Source organism: Salvelinus alpinus, chromosome 18 (genome assembly GCF_045679555.1).
Source record: "Salvelinus alpinus chromosome 18, SLU_Salpinus.1, whole genome shotgun sequence".
Taxonomy (NCBI): domain Eukaryota; kingdom Metazoa; phylum Chordata; class Actinopteri; order Salmoniformes; family Salmonidae; genus Salvelinus; species Salvelinus alpinus.
Window position 1 is genome coordinate 12,240,128 of NC_092103.1, and position 21,955 is coordinate 12,262,082.

At 46.0% G+C, this 21,955-nt stretch overlaps 1 protein-coding gene across 4 annotated transcripts in view; it reads left to right on the forward strand.

Moving 5' to 3' along the window:
* LOC139543782 (poly [ADP-ribose] polymerase tankyrase-1-like) overlaps nt 1–21,955 on the forward strand; it is a 117,495-nt gene that overhangs the window by 87,179 nt on the left and 8,361 nt on the right. For 2 of the 4 annotated variants that reach the window (XM_071350189.1, XM_071350190.1), the window contains exons 6-18: nt 7,992–8,012; nt 9,712–9,806; nt 10,027–10,093; nt 10,519–10,705; nt 10,873–10,994; nt 11,108–11,199; nt 11,314–11,392; nt 14,395–14,566; nt 14,652–14,731; nt 15,303–15,448; nt 15,791–15,956; nt 17,564–17,783; nt 21,078–21,187. In XM_071350189.1, coding sequence (XP_071206290.1) covers nt 7,992–8,012; nt 9,712–9,806; nt 10,027–10,093; nt 10,519–10,705; nt 10,873–10,994; nt 11,108–11,199; nt 11,314–11,392; nt 14,395–14,566; nt 14,652–14,731; nt 15,303–15,448; nt 15,791–15,956; nt 17,564–17,783; nt 21,078–21,187 — 1,557 coding nt within the window. The remainder of the gene's footprint in view (nt 1–7,991; nt 8,013–9,711; nt 9,807–10,026; nt 10,094–10,518; nt 10,706–10,872; nt 10,995–11,107; nt 11,200–11,313; nt 11,393–14,394; nt 14,567–14,651; nt 14,732–15,302; nt 15,449–15,790; nt 15,957–17,563; nt 17,784–21,077; nt 21,188–21,955) is intronic. The other 2 variants (XM_071350191.1, XM_071350192.1) reach the window with 1 other exon arrangement.

A 21,955-nucleotide genomic window follows, 5' to 3' on the forward strand; every position in this document is an offset into this window, starting at 1 on the left:
CCTAACGATTAGGGAGTCGCTCTGTAGCCCTCATCAAAGACCTAACGATTAGGGAGTCGCTCTGTATCCCTCATCAAAGACCTAACGATTAGGGAGTCGCTCTGTAGCCCTCATCAAAGACCTAACGATTAGGGAGTCGCTCTGTAGCCCTCATCAAAGACCTAACGATTAGGGAGTCGCTCTGTAGCCCTCATCAAAGACCTAACGATTAGGGAGTCGCTCTGTAGCCCTCATCAAAGACCTAACGATTAGGGAGTCGCTCTGTATCCCTCATCAAAGACCTAACGATTAGGGAGTCGCTCTGTAGCCCTCATCAAAGACCTAACGATTAGGGAGTCGCTCTGTATCCCTCATCAAAGACCTAACGATTAGGGAGTCGCTCTGTAGCCCTCATCAAAGACCTAACGATTAGGGAGTCGCTCTGTAGCCCTCATCAAAGACCTAACGATTAGGGAGTCGCTCTGTAGCCCTCATCAAAGACCTAACGATTAGGGAGTCGCTCTGTAGCCCTCATCAAAGACCTAACGATTAGGGAGTCGCTCTGTATCCCTCATCAAAGACCTAACGATTAGGGAGTCGCTCTGTAGCCCTCATCAAAGACCTAACGATTAGGGAGTCGCTCTGTAGCCCTCATCAAAGACCTAACGATTAGGGAGTCGCTCTGTAGCCCTCATCAAAGACCTAACGATTAGGGAGTCGCTCTGTAGCCCTCATCAAAGACCTAACGATTAGGGAGTCGCTCTGTAGCCCTCATCAAAGACCTAACGATTAGGGAGTCGCTCTGTAGCCCTCATCAAAGACCTAACGATTAGGGAGTCGCTCTGTAGCCCTCATCAAAGACCTAACGATTAGGGAGTCGCTCTGTAGCCCTCATCAAAGACCTAACGATTAGGGAGTCGCTCTGTAGCCCTCATCAAAGACCTAACGATTAGGGAGTCGCTCTGTAGCCCTCATCAAAGACCTAACGATTAGGGAGTCGCTCTGTAGCCCTCATCAAAGACCTAACGATTAGGGAGTCGCTCTGTAGCCCTCATCAAAGACCTAACGATTAGGGAGTCGCTCTGTAGCCCTCATCAAAGACCTAACGATTAGGGAGTCGCTCTGTAGCCCTCATCAAAGACCTAACGATTAGGGAGTCGCTCTGTAGCCCTCATCAAAGACCTAACGATTAGGGAGTCGCTCTGTAGCCCTCATCAAAGACCTAACGATTAGGGAGTCGCTCTGTAGCCCTCATCAAAGACCTAACGATTAGGGAGTCGCTCTGTAGCCCTCATCAAAGACCTAACGATTAGGGAGTCGCTCTGTAGCCCTCATCAAAGACCTAACGATTAGGGAGTCGCTCTGTAGCCCTCATCAAAGACCTAACGATTAGGGAGTCGCTCTGTAGCCCTCATCAAAGACCTAACGATTAGGGAGTCGCTCTGTAGCCCTCATCAAAGACGCTTGTTAAGATGTTCATCATGTTTCTGGATGAAAGCAGCATGCTAAGACAGCTCCCAATTTTGGTGTGTGAAGACTACCCTCTCTCTGTACTATGGGAAAACAGACTGTTTAAATATGTGCTTAATATTAAGTACATTTTCTGAACATTTGTCAACTATCGGCTCATGAAAGGGGCACCCAATAGAAATAGCCTGCTGTAAGGTTTCAGGAACATACCTGCACGGGGGTGGTGTTTGTGTTTACGTAGTCGCTAGCCTGGAATATATGTAGGTCAGAAGGACACATTAACAGAGGTGTGCATGTAGTGTGCTTTATGTCTAGAGGATGGGCAGGGCACCCATCCCCCTGGACCTGGGCTGTGTTATGCATCATTACCACAGAGTGGCTGGGGATAGGGGCTGGGGCAGGGCCGTATATCTCCCCCAGCAGTTAGCCGTCAGCAGGGCAGAGGAGGGGAGTGGAGAGGCCTAATGTATTATCGATCCAGGGAAAGAGTGGGCTATCCTCCGCTCTCTGTTTGGCCAACATTTGTGTTCGCCTGCCTCCCCTTGGGCCGGGCTGTCTACTCTACCGTATCCCCTGGAACAGGACATGAAGACAAAGTCACCCTCCCTCCCTCCCTGGCTGGTGGTGTGTCTCTCTCTCCCTCGCCAGGGTTAAGCCTGTCGATGCATGATTATCTCAGTGGAGAGAGAGGTTCTCTGTAAGTTGGTTCGCTCAGGAAAGCGCAGTGCCTCGGCCAAACCTCACACTGTACCAATTTTATGGTAGTTATAGCATGCACTGCCGCCATGGCAACAGCTGACAGCTAGCAGTCACTGTTGGCATGGTTACAGGTTACAATTCTGTGAAGAGAGAGAGAGAAGGCTAAGGAAATAGGAGAAAAAATGGGACAAAGGAATGGAGCTGATGAAAGTAATGGCAAAGGAAGGAATCAGAGCTTTGCGACATACTCCCACCCCTCCCACCCCTGGCGCTCTCCTGCTGCTACTCTGTATATGCTCCGGTTGCCTGGCAGTCTGCTTTTAGATTTTAAAAACACAACTTATTTTATTCAATTTTACCTTAGTGCCGATTTCATAAAGTACCGACTGGATATCCAGCTAAGTTTGGAAGTCTGCTATGTCCCTGTTTAGTCTAATGGAATAGTGTGTCATACAATCTCTGGTGTAATTGAAGACTGAATATACACTGAGTGTGCAAAACATTCAGAACACTTTCCTTATATTGAGTTGCACTCAGAAGAGCCTTAATTGGTCAGGGAATGGACTCTACAAGCAGTAGCGGTGTGTGGGTAAAATCACTGGGGAAGCCAAGCCCAAAAATAAGCCAAATTACACCTTGTGTAGTGATGATTGCCTTGTTTGCTCTATAATGTTAGTTCATATGTCTTGCAACCTCTGTCCGGTGAAGTCCACGACGCATATTGCATGTAACACACCGTTACGTGACCTACAGAATGGTCAAGCAAGTTAATGTTTCCAATATTTTCAGACCACTAAAGAACTATTGATTTAGATCCACAGAGAGTTGCCGCAAAGAAAACAGGAGCTGCCTCCACTATTCCAGCACCATTTAAACTTCAACATTTCAACATCATCAAATCACCTACGCTTAGTCTAATACAGTGACAACTAAACATACCAAAAAGTCCAATCAACGTAAGCTAAATATGATGTGGCTGACCATGGTTCTGATTTGTGCGTGCGTTCGTGCAAGTAAAATAAACATGTTGACTCCCCCTACTTGTAGAGAAACGCCAATGCCATCCTCTCTTTCATGTTGACGAAACGGTCTATGACTGTCATACAGTACACACTTTTATTTGTTGTTCTAGGCTACCTGGCAAAATTCTTGCTCGCTAGCCTAACTTCCTTTCATGGGCAACGTTAGCTAGTTAACATTAACCTTCTACTTCTAGCTACATATTGAACTTCCATCCTCTCAGACCAGGGGCACAATGGATGAATTTATGGTTGGATCAGAATTGCCATTGTAATCGTTGGCCAGTTTGGAGAATTAAGTAAAACCAGAAGTCCAAATCCTTATCTCCATCCATGGCTAATTTAGGAAATGGAAGATTTTAGATAGCTACCTAGCCACTGGAGGACAACAACACAACGAGATGCATCAATTCAAGTTATTTCTGTCAATGACGTATTTCTCTTGATGCGATGTGATAGGAGTGAAGCCAAATCCAAACTGGCTTCCCTTGTCACTTTTTTTTTTTGTGTGCCAGGACCATTCACAGTTGCGCTCACTCAGTTTACATCAATGCAGATTGGATATTATTTTATACTTTTTTTTTATCAAGGGAGGCCAAATACTCGCTGGCTTCGGCAACAATGTCATAGTCTTTATGACCAGACAGCATCAGATAGATGGCCTACACATACAGAGACAGAGTGGAGCTGTTTCGCTCGCCCCGGTTACTTTCTCCGGTGAGATACATTCAGCCTCTTGCAAATCGAAGGAAAATTATGAAATACAAAGGCTTAAGATGAATTCTAATTTATTTTGTTTCTTAGAATTTTTCGGGGTTATCGATGTAAGCTCATAATCGAGTAAGCGTACACCGATTTAAAACACCTGGTTTTCTGAGCAATCTTTCAAATTTAGGACACGTTAACCCCTTAATCAGTCTTATAGCAGTGTATTTCGCACGAGCAGCTTCCTTTTGTCCGAGTGAAATGAGTTCGGAAAAACTGATGCCTCATATAAATAGTTTTCACATACAAACTGTATATGTCCGAACTCAGAATCAAATATGCGTCACAAAAATAACATGGTCGCTGTGGTAGAACGTTTATGTTGATTTTCTCCATTTCAGAGTCCCGTCACGTAAATTGATTTGATATGTGTCCATTTAAAAAAGATTATTAGGGAAATCGTTCTTCTTGCAAAGCATGTATACGTTTAAATCAAACTATTATATCAATCTGATTATTCACAATTGTATTATTGTGTGTATGTATCCGTACTCATTGTGTATTGGAGATGAAGAGGGCTACATTAACTGCCAGGTAACAGTTCAAAGAACATTGCAATATAGTACACACAGACATGTACTCTAACACTCCACCCTCCTGAACCTGCTCTCTTCCTCCCCCTCTCTCTCCCTCTATCTGACTCACTACAGTACACATCTCCAAGGGCTGGGAGACAATAGGTTAATCCTGCCACATCCGTTTTCACTCACTCGCTCGCTCTCTCTCTCTCTCTCATATTCTCTCCGACAAGCAGCTCAGCTTTGCCTTGCCCTCTCCAGGTCCACCGGGAAATGAAACAGTGCTTTATTCCATCACAGATGTTCCCTTACAAATACTTAAGATTTGGTTAGAAGATGAAAACCCTCCGTTTTCACGTCGGGCCTCCGAGACAATTCCTCTATCTGTATGACTTCAGTACGTCATGTTCCAAATCCAAACTGTCGTTTGATTTCATATCCGCGGGGACAGTACGTTATTAGAGGTGGAGACAGGGTAGTGAGTTGTGTAGTAGTTGACTAGACTGTCTGGAAGGTCATGATGACTCTCGAAAGGGGAGGCCGGATTGTAATAATTTCCAGTCAGTTGTTTAACAGTGAACAGCTTTGTGTCTGAAAGCAGATGGAACAGTACCCGGTCTTGTCAATGAGCCATGTAAGCGATTGCAGAGGGGGAGAGAGCGGAAGCAGTACTTAGTTATTTTTAACAACAGGGTTTGTTATTGTGTCCTTAAGTGTTTTTTATTTTATTTTTTATATAGAGCTGCAGTGTTTGATTGTGTACTGTGGGATGCTCTAGCTATCAGTAGACTGACTCGCCCTCCTCCCTACCTCCCCCTCTCCCCTCATCCCCGCCCCTCCGGGTTGACAGATTGACGGGCGGAGCCTAAGCGATTGAGCCCAACCTCGGCTACAACTGTCGCCATGGTGATGCAGCCCTGTGATGAATTGAATTTGCAATATTCCTGGGTTAGACACAGCCTAATAAAAACAGACTGGCAGACAAGGGAAAACTGTTAATGAAAAAATGCAGTGAAAGAAAGCTCTTTGTCAGCATGGTGTGTGTGAATCATATCAACATGTTAGAAAATAGTGGCATGTAACTGGGATAAATAGCCTAGTCTTATCATTGGTCTAGCCAGTGGTATGGGATGCATATAAAATACAGAAACAAAACATTTCCTTTTGTGGGTATTTTGGTATTTATTTTGTGGTTTGCTTTATGTCGGGCATATACGGTGCATTCGGAAAGCATTCAGACCCCTTGACCTTTTCCACATTTTGTTACTTTGCTGCCTTATTCAAAAATGAATTGCATTGTTCTCTCCCTCTGATCAATCTACACACGCTATCCCATATTAACGAAGCAAAAACAGGTTTTTACAAATTCAAAACAGACAAAAAAAATACCTTATTTACATACGTATTCAGACCCTTTGCTATGAGACTCGATAATTGAGCTCAGGTGCATCCTGTTTCCATTGATCATCCTTGAGATGTTTCTACAACTTGATTGGAGTCCACCTGTGGTAAATTCAGTTGATTGGACATTATTTGGAAAGGCACACACCTGTCTATATAAGATCCCACAGTTGACAGTGCATGTCAGAGCAAAAACCAAGCCATGAGGTGGAAGGAATTGTCTGTAGAGCTCCGAGAGGATTGTGTGGAGGCACAGATCTGGGGATGGGTTCCAAAACATTTCTGCAGCATTGAAGGTCCCCAAGAAAAGTGGCCTCCATCATTCTTAAATGGAAGTAGTTTGGAATCACCAAGACTCTTCTTAAAGCTGGCTGCCTGGGCAAACTGAGCAATCGGGGGAGAAGGGCCTAGGTTAGGAAGGTGACCAAGAACCCGATGGTCACTCTGACAAAGCTCCAGAGTTCCTCTGTGGAGATGGGAGAACCTTCCAGAAGGACAACCATCTCTGCAGCACTCCACCAATCAGGCCTTTATGGTAGAGTGGTCAGACGGAAGCCACTCCTCATTAAAAGGCATATGACAGCCCGCTTGGAGTTTGCCAAAAGGCACCTAAAGCATTCTGATCATGACAAACAAGATTCTCTGGTCTGATGAAACCATGATTGAACTCCTTGGCCTGAATGCCAAGCGTCCCTACAGCGAGGCATGGTGGTGGCAGCATCATGCTGTGGGGATGTTTTTCAGCGGCAGAGACTGGGAGACTAGTCAGGATTGGGGGAAAGATGAACGGAGCAAAGTACATAGAGATCCTTGATGAAAACCTGCTCCAGAGCGCTCAGGACCTCAGACTGGGGCGAAGGTTCCCCTTCCAACAGGACAACAGCCCTAAGCACACAGCCAAGACAACGCAGGAGTGGCTTCGGGGCAAGTCTCTGAATGTCCTTGAGTGGATCAGCCAGAGCCCGGACTTGAACCCGATCGAACATCTCTGGAGAGACCTGAAAATAGCTGTGCAGCAACACTCCCCATCCAACCTGACAGAGCTTGAGAGGATCTGCAGAGAAGAATGGGAGAAACTCTTCAAATACAGGTGTGCGAAGCTTGTAGCGTCATACTCAAGAACACTCAAAGATGTAATCGCTGCCAAAGGTGCTTCAACAAAGATCCCGAGTAAACGGTCTGAATACTTATGTAAATGTGATATTTCATATATTTTTTACACGTGCTAATATTTAGAAATGCCTGTTTTTGTTTTGTCATTTTGGGGTGTTGTGTGTCAATTTATGAGGGATAAAAAAAATATATAATAAATTTTAGAATAAGGCTGTAACGTAACGTAATGTGGAAAAAGTCAAAGGGTCTGTATGCTTTCCAAATGCACTGTATAGTGGTTTATTTTTTCACTGTAAAATAAGCAATCAAGACGTGCATGGTACTGGTTTCTCCTGAGGCGCTTGTTCTGAAGTCTTACAATGGCTTTTTTGGTTCTATAGCAGTCTTGTATTGAGACCCACAGTATGACTGTAAGTCGCTTTGGATAAAAGTGTCTTCTAAATAGCATAGAAATAAATACACATGACTCACAGCTGTCACGTTGAAGAGAGAGGCCCAGTGTTGCATCCTGTCCTAAATAACACACAACAGCTCTGCTCTGCCATGTTTTGGCTGAATCATCATCCCAGTCCTGCTCATGTAGCGTTATCTATCTGGGGGTGGAACAGAACCGGGCTGACTGGTGCCCCTGACGCCAGGCCCAACCCTTCCTGTGGCCAGATGGGCCGAACCAAGGAGGATAGAGAAGACAGGATGATGAACAACCCTGTCGCCTCCCTCCAGATTCTGTTCAAATGTCCTGTAAATGTTATGGTTGCTAATGCCTGTCTCCTGCACCTCCCACCCGACCAACTGTCCCTGAAAGTTCTAGTGCAGTCACGCGGTTCTCCACAACTTGTTCAAAGAATAATAAACACGTAGGCCTAGTTAACAGCTGAAAATACAGGGAGGAATCAAATGGGTTCTACGGAACTTCTACTAGCTTGGAATACCAACCATGATGCTTTTATATCATTTTTTGTGTTTTCTGTTTTTGTTTTCCTTTATTTTCTGTTTTATTTGTGATTCTGCCGACATTGTCTATCAGTCAACAACCCAAAAAATGCTGGTAAGTTATTTTCAAACAGCTGTAAGATGATGCACTCCTTTTTGATTTCTGTTTGGGGTTCTTGGGTTATGGTTTTATCAGTTAAGATGCCTCTTGACTCCTTGTGCACATTTTGGAACCTTGGCCTTTTTGTTGGTCATATTTCATCCACCCACCAATGCTCCTGCTGTGTCCTGGGTTAAGGTTATGATTTGGGGTGGAGGTGAGTTTGGGACAGGATAAAGAACCCTGGGATACGAACCTTCTCTAAGAGGTGTTCCTGATTCCACCTTATTGCCTGCTAATTACTGGGAGCCAACATACTTCCCCTCCCCTGTCTGCACCTGCTACTGTAATGCCTTACTGTGACACCCTGCCATCCCATAGCTTGAGTCACACATTTTAATATTGTTCTTGACTCGGTTTGTTGTCTACTTTGCTGTTGTTTTCATAATGTGCACGTGACGAAAGCTTGTTTCTTGCATTTTGGTAATATTGTCAAGACTAAATATGAGTTGTAAATGATCTATGGGTAGACAGTTTACACAGTTCCTTAATTATGTAATCAGTGGAATGCAGGAAACAATGACAAATTGTCAGTATTTGTTGTTGTGCACGCCTCATTGGCACATTTTCTCTTTATTTGGTTCACTATTCTCCAGTCACATACTTGTTTCTCACCTAGAAAGTATATATGAAGGGGGATCTCTTTTTCCTGCTTTCTGTTTATTCACTGTCTGGTTGTTACCATTTATTTTGTCTCTGATACCCACTCAATGCACGGGCGCTAGGCTGACTCCTGTCTCTGTGAATGACATTGATGCTACGCTGCTCATCTCTTTGTTCTGTTGATAGAATGACCTTGATGCTTCCTTTTCTTTTGAGTTCCTCCTTCAGTTTGTTGTTTTGTCTGTGTTGTCTTGTCACTGCCTCTTCACAACAAACGTAGCTAAGTAACTTCCACAACTTACTAGAATCACAACTGTAGGACAGTCCACAACAACAAAACATGCAAATCAATGTGTTCCCTGTGTTGTTAAAGCAGCCATTGTTCTAGCGCTTCCCTGCTTGGCTGTTGACTCAGCAGTGTAGAGCTTTCTGCTCAAGGCTGAAACAGCTGAGAGAGGCTTTCACATGGCTGCTCTGAAGGAAGACATTGATTCACATTTTTGATCCAGCTTGAATCTGCAGTTTCCTAATTGCACTAATTGTTTTCAACGAGGTGAAGTAATCTATTTGACTATTCAGTGGGAGGACAGAATCTGTGAGATGAGATGCACTTCATTTAGGTTACACACACACGCATACACACTGAGAAGATATACAAGCAGTCACACTATAGCCCAGGCTAGCCCACCAGGTTTTCACCTGATATGAAGCATTAACTATAATGACCTAAAGAATATTTTCCTCCCAGATCAGCTCTTTATGTTGCCGACTCCAGTTCAGAGTTAATTGTGCTTCTGTTTCCATGAACTCTGACCTCCGGATAAACATTCCATCCTGAGTCCTCTGCTCCCTCTTTGGGACCTCACATCAACTTCTCTCCCCAGACAGACACGCTCATAGGCTAGCACTAAGGAGCGTTGTTAACGTGCTTTAGGTGCTGTAATGAGCATCGTGCTCCTGCCCAGTAGGAGGTATTTTCTGTGGTTTAGAAACTGTACTTTCAGATGTCCTTGTCTTGTTCTGATCATTCTTTCTTATTTCTCTCCTGTAGTCCACCCCTCTCCACCTGGCAGCAGGGTACAACCGGGTCAGAATAGTACAGCTCCTGCTACAGCACGGTGCCGACGTACATGCAAAGGACAAAGGGTAAGTGTGTTTGTTGTTTGCATGCGCTTTAGGGTGAGTGTCGTGTTGGGAGTGTCCGTCCGTCCCCCCCAATAATGTTTCTGGAATGTTGAAGTTCACACTTGGCTGAGACACTTTATTTGGCCTCCTTACCTAATGAACTTAGTTTCTAATTGCACAGTGATATAAAGGCTCTGTCCCTGTAATGACCTAATGCTGTCTGTGTTCCTTTCTCCCTCAGTGGTCTGGTTCCTCTCCACAATGCATGTTCCTATGGTCACTACGAAGTCACAGAGCTGCTGCTGAAGGTAAGAAACTCTATGTTACGTGGCGGCTATGGAAGGGAGAATCCTTTAGCTCTGGGGAGACAGAGGTCCCTGAGACAGCCGTTATTGTCAGGTGTTTTCAGAGGGGTTCGTCACAGGCCGAAAAGCCAGACCGGCTTCTCCTCCTTTGACTTCTTTCTCCCTTCACGTCGTCTTTGAGTTGGACTGACTGGCATGTTTTTGGGAAGCCATCGTCACGCATCTGACGTTTCATGTCAGACATTGCGTCAGTAGTGCTGTCACACCTGGGTCGTGTTCACACTTTAAAAAGCCGTTTTTCTTTGCTCTTATTGAACCAGTTCGGATTTCAAAACAGAGTTTTTTTCAAAAAACATGTCTACCTGTCTGCCACTTTATTTCCTTCACCACGTGTACGGTGTGTAACGGCCCTCTCTGTTTCCTGTTAGCATGGAGCATGTGTGAACGCCATGGACCTGTGGCAGTTCACCCCTCTCCACGAGGCTGCCTCGAAGAACCGCGTGGAGGTGTGTTCTCTGCTGCTGAGCCACGGGGCTGACCCCACCCTGGTCAACTGTCACGGGAAGAGTGCTGTGGACATGGCCCCCACCCCGGAGCTCAAAGAGAGACTCACCTGTGAGAAAAGACATCTACTTACTAACACTCACACACCGACCGATAGACTCTCCTATGCACTCACATGCTCAAATAGTGTTTCCCTCCGATGACTTGGGAGAATAATGGAAGTCTTATGGCGTGTGTGTAAATGATGACATGGTTTCCCCCCTGTGTGTGTTGTGTAGATGAGTTTAAGGGGCACTCTCTGCTCCAGGCTGCGCGGGAAGCAGACGTGGCCAAGGCCAAGAAGTCCCTCGCTCTAGAGATCATCAACTTCAAACACCCACAGACACACGATACGGCACTGGTGAGGCACACCCCACACACACAGTACACACACACAGCACACACACACACACACACAGCACACACACACACACACCACACAGTGTTAAATGGACTCCTCCTCTTGTGTTGCAGCACTGTTCAGTGGCCTCTCCTCACCCCAAGCGGAAGCAGATCACAGAGCTGCTGTTACGTAAAGGTGCCAACGTCAACGAGAAGAACAAGGAGTGAGTGTCTTCCTGTTTAGCTGACCTCTGTCTGACCTCTAAACCGATCCTCTAACCACTGCTAAATCATGACGATGTTGATCCAACCCTGTGTGCGTCTGTCTGTATCTGCAGCTTCATGACCCCCCTACACGTGGCTGCTGAGAGGGCCCACAATGACATCATGGAGGTGTTGCAGAAACATGGAGCAAAGGTACAGTGTTCACCTCATCCGTCCATCCCTTCTGCCGTGCTCTCTACTGGTCTTGCTGCTTGTATCAGCAAAAGCGTCAAGTTCAATGGAATATACTTCATCGGAGTGTAAATCTGCAGCTGTTTGAGTGAACCCAAACCCTGTGAGATGGGATGTTTTTCTAACTAAAAAAAGGCAGAGATCTCTCTCCTCGGTGTCTGGGTGGGTCTGAAGTTACCAGTTGTTTTAGAGCTCAGTCATTTATAGTATTATTGAGACCAACGACAGGACGGACTGGGGGAAAGACTGTCCTCCTGGCCGATCAACTGCCTGGTTCTGAGAGCTCCATCAGATAAGAATGAGCAGATGGATGGAGTGTTCAAAGCCTGCCAGTCCCCCCCCTGAAGAGCCCATCCTCACCTTCACAGGCGGTCCTTCCCTCATGCAGACCTAGTGAAAGACGCGCACCAGTTCCGCAATGTTTAAAAGCCAGACAGCCACTAAAGAGAATCCTCTTGATAGCTTCCCTTGATGGAATTCTCTCAATAGCCTGAGTTGTGTGTTATATTACTTTCTAAAGAAAGACGTCGGAGACGGACATGAGAGAGGCTCCTGGGTGCTTTTGACAGCACCATTCGTTGAGTATCTATCCAGAGAAGAGAAGCCTCCAAACAGTGGTATTTTGACTGTCATGTCTGGGCTTGTCTTATTCATAGTTATAAGGGGAGGTAGCTATCCCCCACAGAGGCCCAGCACTACTTAGCTGGTTAGGGAGCATGACAGATGGAACAGACATCGAAAGGTAAACCGCAGCACTTCCCTGCCTGCGCAGGCAGCCTGTTAAACTCGCTGCCGGTATATGGTGTGAAAATGGCAGATTTGATCACTTATAAGCGCCTATATTAGAACGCATTGGCTGCGCAGTAACATGCTATACATGTTACAGGGTCTCCGAGTCCAAGTGTGCATGTAATTTACAGTATCAATGTTTATGACCGCTATGTTTGATGTGCAGTTACAAGGATGACATGTCAAAACCTGGGTTGCTCTGAACAGAATTAGCCTATGTTTTGTCATAGTGTGAAGAGAATTAGCCCAAAACACACACCTGAATGCACTCATGACTCTATTCTATGTGCAACAAAGTTACTACCGTTTCTCCGAAGGGCATTGTGTAGGGCCCTAAAAAACAAGTTTCTTTTTTTGTGATTCCGTTCATTTTTTTTCTGTTTTCCCCGCGGGGTTTTTCTTCTGTTTTTTTGCTCTCAAAATCACACGTATTTATAGAAAAACAACAACATTTGGTGTTCTAAGTCCACATCAATGCTTAGATACATCAGGAGACCACTTGAGGTCTAGGAAAAATATATAAACATTGGGGTGAATTTAACCTTTTAAAGCAAGTGCACACCAGCAAGCGCTCATGTGACTGTTGAGTTTGCATAACAAATGGCCACTGGATTGATGCAAGTAATCATGATGTCATTCTGCCAGGTGGGCGTGGGCTACTAAGTAGTTAGCATTTAATTGAGAAGGTATTTGGGAAAGCCTTTCCATCTCTACCAAAAGGTTATTATTAGCGTCATCGCTAACGGCTACACAAAGTGTAGACCTGCGCGCGCACCGCTCATTCCCGTGCCGTTTCAGAAGTTGCCGGAAAATACAAAATCACTGAAGCATTTTGTTAATGTCTTTTTGATTAACTTGGGCAAATGAATGAGTTTTCTTATAAGTTCAATACATTTAGTTGATTTCCTATTGAGTTTAATACATTTTTTGAGTATTATTTCTTTACATTTTTATGCCTGGATTCCATGATTCCATCCACATTGTCTGCAGTGCCGAGCCCAACTTTCGAAAGCGTGACAGTGTAACATGGTATTTTCTAAGTTAGCTAGTCATGTTGGCAATAGAACAAGCGTTCAAATTATGCCCCTCCGACCCAGATTGCGATTTATAATGGACCGTTCTTGGATTGCGTAAACAACAACAGTGATTCAGTGATGATGGTGACGCAGGGCTGTGTTCCAAACAAAACAGTACGGATGTCCTTGCTCTAGTTCCTCAACGGCACAGCTAGGGGAGCTCAAGAAAGCACCTTTTATAGTTAAAGGCTCTCTTCTTTGAGTCAGAAAAGTGCACTGGAATGACTTAGGAACTGTGCATACTTTGGAGATGTGTGTGACCACTTGGAGACACCAGTGAGACCTCTCACTCAAACCCTTTCATTTTTGGTCTTTTATGTTGAAACCTAGCCCACATTTTCTATGAATATTGTTCTTGTCTTACTGAATATATCCAGAGGCGAAAAGCACAGTAAATGTCAAATGAGCTCTGTTGTCCTCACCTTTTGGTCTGATCATTTCCCTGTAATCTCTCTTCAATATTTACCATGATTATGCTTCTCATATTTATTTTGTTGGAAGCATTTCAATTTGGCCCTATTCAAAGAGGCCAATTCCCATGAGTGTGCAGGGTTAACAAGTGAAGTCGAGCAGCGCCTGGTATTGGAGTTTTGCTGCTGTGCTCTGATCAGTGGGTCTGTGGGGAGCAGCGCTGTGGTGTGTGTATGTTCTAAGCAGAGCCTCCCCTTTCATTTGGAGTTGTACAATCGGTAATGAATCGAAATGAGGATATCCCAGGAGCTAAGGGAAACGAAGGCAAGGCAGAATAAATAAAAGTCAGGCAGGAAGTAATCTCAGACTTGAAACACTCAGCTCTGGTACACAATTGTACAGGGGGACGAGCATACATTTGTATACACGTACATGTGCAGTTGACCTTCCAAACACACACACACACAAACACACAATAACACACAATAACACTATCTCTCCCAGTTCCTGCTCGGTGCTGATAGTCTCTGAAGAGCTCCAGTAGCCTGAGGGCTCGGCTGATTAATTATTGTTTGTGTTCATTTCAAAATGCGGGAATTTAGTCGCACAGCTCAATCCCCACAACTCCTCTCCCTCTCCTCACTCACTCTTTCCTGCTCTCCCTCCCTCTCTCCCTCCCCCTCTCAGATGAATGCACTAGACACCTTGGGGCAGACAGCCCTGCACCGTGCTGCAATGGCGGGACACCTCCAGACCTGCAGGCTGCTGCTGAGCTACGGAGCAGACGCCTCCATCCTCTCACTGCAGGGCTTCACCGCCTCACAGATGGGCAACGAGGCCGTGCAGCAGATACTCGATGGTACGGAGAGCGAGAGGGCGTGTGCGTGTTACTCTAAGACACTGGTTGGTGATACTGTGACGTTGTACTTCTCTCTCTCCCCCAGAAAATGTACCAGTGAGGAACTCTGACGTAGACTATCGGCTCCTGGAGGCAGCTAAAGCTGGAGACCTGGACACTGTGAAGGTAGGATTCTCATTTAAGACTGTGTGTGTGTGTGTGTGTGTGTGTGTGTGTGTGTGTGTGTGTGTGTGTGTGTGTGTGTGTGTCATCCCTACTATAGGTATAGCTAGCTGACTCACAGGAAAAAAGAATGCTAATAAGCAAGTTTACATGACATGCCCAGAACCCGTTGATATGGAAACTGTTATTTGATTTTCTGCTACTCCGTGTTCTGGTGTATGAACTCACTGGACTGCGTCGCTTCAGCTCAAGATATTCTGAGAATGTTTTTGAAAACTTGCCAGTTTCATCACGGCTGCTTTTGCCGGTTTGATCTGAACAGCTCAGCTCACACTAATACTCTCATTCTGCCTGCAGACAGCTTGTGCTGCTGTCAGAATGTTGAGTGTGTCACTCTTTAGACTGCTTCTCTCGCTCCCCCACTCTGTGTGTGTGCACTTCACACGCGTGTGTTACCATGCTCTCTGCAGACTTCCTGTGCCACTGTCACAATGTAAACTCTCTCTCTCTCTCTCTCTCTCTCTCTCTCTCTCTCTCTCTCTCTCTCTCTCTCTCTCTCTCTCTCTCCTTGCAGTCGTTGTGCTCTCCACAGAATGTGAATTGTCGGGACCTGGAGGGTCGTCACTCCACGCCGCTGCACTTCGCCGCCGGCTACAACCGTGTGGCGGTGGTGGAGTACCTGCTGCATCATGGGGCCGACGTCCACGCTAAAGACAAGGGGTGAGTCTTTCTTGGCTGGCTGGCTAGTTGTCTTTCTGTAGCCGTCTTGTTTGCTCAGGAATCTATATGTCTGTCTATCACCTTCGGTCTCAGCAGTGATTTCATCTTCTCCGCTCAACCACTCCACCCCCCCCAGATGATATAGAATCTCTATCAAAGATGTTATCGCTCTGTTGTGTTTCCTCAGGCTATGTCTCTTATATTAGACCCAAGACATTTCAGAGTAGGGAGAAGCTCATCACTTTCTAACCCTCCCTCCTCTGTGTCTCCCTTTGCTCTCTCCCTTTTTCTCCCTCTCTATCGCTTTCTATCCTCTCTCTCTCCCTCCCCCTCTCTGTGCAGAGGTCTGGTGCCCCTGCACAACGCCTGCTCCTACGGTCACTACGAGGTGGCTGAGTTGCTGGTGAGACACGGGGCGTCGGTGAACGTAGCAGACCTGTGGAAGTTCACCCCTCTCCACGAGGCTGCAGCCAAGGGCAAATATGAGATCTGCAAGCTGCTCCTCAAGGTATGTCCTGCAACTGGGTGTCTAAAACCGAGTTAGTCAGTCCCCTCAGTCTCTGCAGACTGTCACACGCTTTCTCAACCTCTCTCTGTCTCCCCCTCTCTCTCTCCCCCTCTCTCTCTCTCTCGCTCTCGCTCTCTCTCTCTCTCTCTGTGTTTTAAGCCCTTTTTTACGGAGAGGTACTGTAGAAAGTCATAACGCTTCACTATTAGAATTTTACCACATGTTAAAGCCCAGTGGTAGTTATACTGTTTATTACGGCTGAATAGCGGACAGGAACACCACTTGTGTTTTATGGGCTTTTTTTCCATTAGATCTCCGGTCATGAAAACATCACTCGAGAAGGGTGTTTTAAAGTCGCTTAGAGACGGGCCGTTGTAAGCGGCAAAGGTCTCATAGACTTCAATGGGGGTAGGGCGGCAAAGGCGGCAAAACGCAATAAGTTTTGCAAGCGCCGCTGTTTGTGGCGCTTGCTCCCGTGAACGGTGCCGCTGGCTCGAGCGCCCGTAAGATGAAATAGCCCGAAGTTTTGAGCGGCCAACGCGCATGGTTGACCAATTAGCAGAGTTCATCTTTTCGACCAATCAAACAATGTTTTAATGACAACATTTGAGCAGACGACAACCGGGACCACTGGTCTCTACACGCGGTAGGCGGATCTTCTTTCGTTTTCAGTTGCCATTTTACCGTGGCCCGTGTGTAAACACCTTTTTATGGTTTTGTTCATCATTAGTGTTAAGCAGGTCCAATTGATGTGAGTTCTAAAATCATAAGGACCTCAGAAACATGTGCGTCTGAGCTGTGAGCTGGGGAGTTATTTTTGGTAAGAACGCCAAGAGCTGCTGGAACGTGTTACTTCCCACCTCATGGTTAGAGGGACAAGTGTTGCATTGAACTTGATGCACATGATAAGAAATGACTCCGTCACCTCAATCATCAACTGAGACAATTTCTATCTAAAGAGAGCTTATGAACCATTTCAAAATGTCTTCTCGAAGGCACGATGGTCTCACTTTGGCATCTAAGCAGCCATGGATTCACCCACCACCAAAACTCTGCCTAACTGCAGCAGCCAAGAGGCATACTTCCTTCCGTATCTATTTGGACAGTGAAGCTAAGTGGCTCTATACTCCAGCATTTTGGATTTGAGATCACATGTTTCATATGACGCGACAGTACAGCATGTCACTTTTTATTTGAGGGAATATTCATACATCTGTTTTACCGTTTAGAAATGAAAGCTCTTTATGTATCTTGTCTGCCTATTCGAAGATGTCATAAGTATTATGACAAATTCCCTTACAGGGTATTAAAGTAGTCAAAAAGTTTAGCATTTGGGGTCCCATATTCCTATCACCCAATGATTACATCAAGCTTGCGACTCTACAAACTCGTTGGATTCAATTGCATTTGTTTGGAGTTATGTTTTTTTCCCAATAGGAACTTTTGATTTGATCTCAAATCCATTTGATCTCAAATCCAAAATGCTGGAGTATAGAGCCAAATGTAAAAATGTAGCTTCACAGTTCAAATATATAGAGAAGAGTGTATATTCAGTGTTTTTCCTTAGCAATCCATGACAAGCCTCTCTGCTCTGGTGGTCCCCTCAGCATGGGGCGGACCCGACCAAGAAGAACCGTGACGGCAACACTCCTCTGGACATGGTGAAGGAGGGGGACACGGACATCCAGGACCTGCTGAGAGGAGACGCTGCCCTGCTGGACGCTGCGAAGAAGGGCTGTCTGGCCCGCGTCCAGAAACTCTGCAGCCCAGAGAACATCAACTGTAGAGACACACAGGGACGCAACTCCACCCCCCTGCACCTTGCAGGTAAGACTGGCCACCAAGACATAGCCATGGGTACATAGACCCATCTAGTTTGACGTCTGTTACTGAAGTTCTGTTAACAATTATCAATGGCTGTTATACTTGTCAAAAGGGCCAGATTTGATGAATAGCTTAATCAAATCTAATTTTATTTGGCACATGCTTCGTAAACAACAGGTGTAGACTAACGGTGAAATGCTTGCTTACGGGTCCTTTTCCCACAATGCGCAGTTAAAGATAAAACATACAAATTGTGACACAAGGACAAAATACACGGTGAAATGATGGCAGATACGTTAAGATCAGCGTTTTGTTTTTAAACACACACCAAATGGTCACGAGCCAATAAGACAGTTCCCATCCACTGCAGCAGTTACATGCCATACCACGTCTAGTGTAACCTCATGGAAGCCACTGTATTTTTAAGCCAGGCGTAAGTGGGATTCTAGATTCCCGCAGTGTGTGTATATACAGTGGGGAGAACAAGTATTTGATACACTGCCGATTTTGCAGGTTTTCCTACTTACAAAGCATGTAGAGGTCTGTAATTTTTATCATAGGTACACTTCAACTGTGAGACACGGAATCTAAAACAAAAATCCAGAAAATCACATTGTATGATTTTTAAGTAATTCATTTGCATTTTATTGCATGACATAAGTATTTGATACATCAGAAAAGCAGAACTTAATATTTGGTACAGAAACCTTTGTTTGCAATTACAGAGATCATACGTTTCCTGGAGTTCTTGACCAGGTTTGCACACACTGCAGCAGGGATTTTGTCCCACTCCTCCATACAGACCTTCTCCAGATCCTTCAGGTTTCGGGGCTGTCGCTGGGCAATACGGACTTTCAGCGCCCTCCAAAGATTTTCTATTGGGTTCAGGTCTGGAGACTGGCTAGGCCACTCCAGGACCTTGAGATGCTTCTTACGGAGCCACTCCTTAGTTTCCCTGGCTGTGTGTTTCGGGTCGTTGTCATGCTGGAAGACCCAGCCACGACCCATCTTCAATGCTCTTACTGAGGGAAGGAGGTCGTTGGCCAAGATCTCGCGATACATGGCCCCATCCATCCTCCCCTCAATACGGTGCAGTCGTCCTGTCCCCTTTGCAGAAAAGCATCCCCAAAGAATGATGTTTCCACCTCCACGCTTCACGGTTGGGATGGTGTTCTTGGGGTTGTACTCATCCTTCTTCTTCCTCCAAACACGTCGAGTGGAGTTTAGACCAAAAAGCTCAATTTTTGTCTCATCAGACCACATGACCTTCTCCCATTCTTCCTCTGGATCATCCAGATGGTCATTGGCAAACTTCAGACGGGCCTGGACATGCCCTGGCTTGAGCAGGGGGACCTTGCGTGCGCTACAGTATTTTAATCCATGACGGCATAGTGTGTTACTAATGGTTTTCTTTGAGACTGTGGTCCCAGCTCTCTTCAGGTCATTGACCAGGTCCTGCCGTGTAGTTCTGGGCTGATCCCTCACCTTCCTCATGATCATTGATGCCCCACGAGGTGAGATCTTGCATGGAGCCCCAGACCGAGGATGATTGACCGTCAGCTTGAACTTCTTCCATTTTCTAATAATTGCGCCAACAGTTGTTGCCTTCTCACCAAGCTGCTTGCCTATTGTCCTGTAGCCCATCCCAGCCTTGTGCAGGTCTACAATTTTATCCCTGATGTCCTTACACAGCTCTCTGGTCTTGGCCATTGTGGAGAGGTTGGAGTCTGTTTGATTGAGCGTGTGGACAGGTGTCTTTTATACAGGTAACGAGTTCAAACAGGTGCAGTTAATACAGGTAATGAGTGGAGAACAGGAGGGCTTCTTAAAGAAAAACTAACAGGTCTGTGAGAGCCGGAATTCTTACTGGTTGGAAGGTGATCAAATACTTATGTCTTGCAATAAAATGCAAATTAATTACTTAAAAATCATACAATGTGATTTTCTGGATTTTTGTTTTAGATTCCGTCTCTCACAGTTGAAGTGTACCTATGATAAAAATTACAGACCTCTACATGCTTTGTAAGTAGGAAAACCTGCAAAATCGGCAGTGTATCAAATACTTGTTCTCCCCACTGTAGGTCCGAATGGTCACGCAGTGCGTGTAGCCAGATGGCCAGGGCTGTTGGACAAGTCTGCCCTCCCTGTGCCCGTGGAAGGCCGTGGCTCAGTGGAGGGGGGACAACAGATGGGTGAGGGTGAACAAACAGTCACAGGAGGCAACCGGGAACGGACCTGGGCTGGGCTGGGACAACAGTCAACGGCTGACCTGACACGAACCTCACACCACACCATGTGTTTACTACAGTATGGCCTCTCTCTAGGTGGCGGATGATCAGGACAGACGCCCCTCGTCTCATGCGCTCATACACTTTCTACCGCAGCTTGATTTCACAGTTAAATGAGCAACTTTCGACCGCACTGCAGAAATGAAGATTGTCTGTGTGTGTGTGTGTGGTGATTCAACCGTTTAATTACGTTTACATGCAATACTACCACTTAAACTTAGTGTCTCTAGTCTATCATTCACTTCCATTCTGCTAACTAGAGGTCCGTGCTGCAGTGGAGGTTTCGGAGGTCTTTAGTCTCCATAACACGGCAGCTCAATTATCTCCCCCAGCAGAACATTAAGTCCAATCAAACACCCTGCTGCTGGGAGAGATGTGTGTGTTTAGTAGTGTAAGAAGTGTGTGTCTATGTGCCAGACAGACATCTCCCCTCATGTTCACACCGTGAAGAGCTGAGAGGAGCGAGAGACCTAATCTATGAGAATGACTTTGATTAGCGGTCTCCTCATTAAAGTAGCAGTGAGAGAATCTGAGAGTGTAAGAGACGCACCCGCCCAGAGCCGTGTGTGGATCGGCATCGGGCTGCAGCTAATAATGAGTGTTAATTAGACTGGGTCCTGGAGGGGAGTCAACTAGAGGGAACAGTGTGCTCACCGTGCCTCCAACACACCGCTGCGGAACTGATTTCTGGATTTCTGCTCAATTTCTCACACCATAAATTGCTGCAGTGGTATAGGGTCACTTCTCCTTTGAAGCTGAGCACGTTTGAGACCTTGAAAGAATACTGAGAAGGAGAGGGAGAGAGAGGTAGTGAGAGAGTGATTGAGATACCAGTGTCAGATGGAACACTGAGCCCCATGGTGCCAGGGGTAATCCATTTTGTACCCTTTTCCTCGCAAAGGTCTCTGAAAAGGTTTGGCTGACCAAATGAGGCATTCATGGCAATACATATGAACACATTTCGGTGTCTGCATTAACCCATTGTGTGTTTGCCCCCCCCCCCCACCAGCTGGCTACAATAACCTGGAGGTAGCAGAGTACCTGTTGGCGCATGGAGCTGATGTCAACGCCCAGGACAAGGGGGGCCTCATCCCCCTCCACAACGCTGCCTCTTACGGGGTGAGTGCCATAATCTCATCCCCCCCCCCCTCTTCTCCAATCCATGGAGCACAGCCCAAAAAGTGGACTATTACTTATAACACCAGTGTGCCAATTACATTTACTGAGCCAATCAGAGCTCCTCTCTACTCCTGTTCCCCTACACGGGCTCTCTGTGCTCCCTGCTTATACCAAACACTCTATTGTGTTCCTTAGTGTGACACATTGTGTCGGGCGTGTAAATGTTGTGCTGTAGAGGTCCCTCCAAGGCCGAAGAAGCTCATCAACTTTTCATACAACACTGCGTTTCATCATTCATTTAGTAGGGAAGCACTGCCGTGGCCTATTGAGGGAGGCGCTTTGTGAACACTGGCTGATATGGAGATGATACGGAGAGTGGTCACAGAGAGAGAGAGAGAGAGAGAGAGTGAGCACAGCAGCACTGACAGGAAACACAACCTCGGTCTAAATCAAACAAGCTAAATAAATGTCCAAGCCACAACCAAACCCTCTCCCACCCTAAATCAAACACATTCTCAGGGACAAGCCACAACCAAACCCTCTCCCACCCTAAATCAAACACATTCTCAGGGACAAGCCACAACCAAACCCTCTCCCACCCTAAATCAAACACATTCTCAGGGACAAGGCACAACCAAACCCTCTCCCACCCTAAATCAAACACATTCTCAGGGACAAGCCACAACCAAACCCTCTCCCACCCTAAATCAAACACATTCTCAGGGACAAGCCACAACCAAACCCTCTCCCACCCTAAATCAAACACAT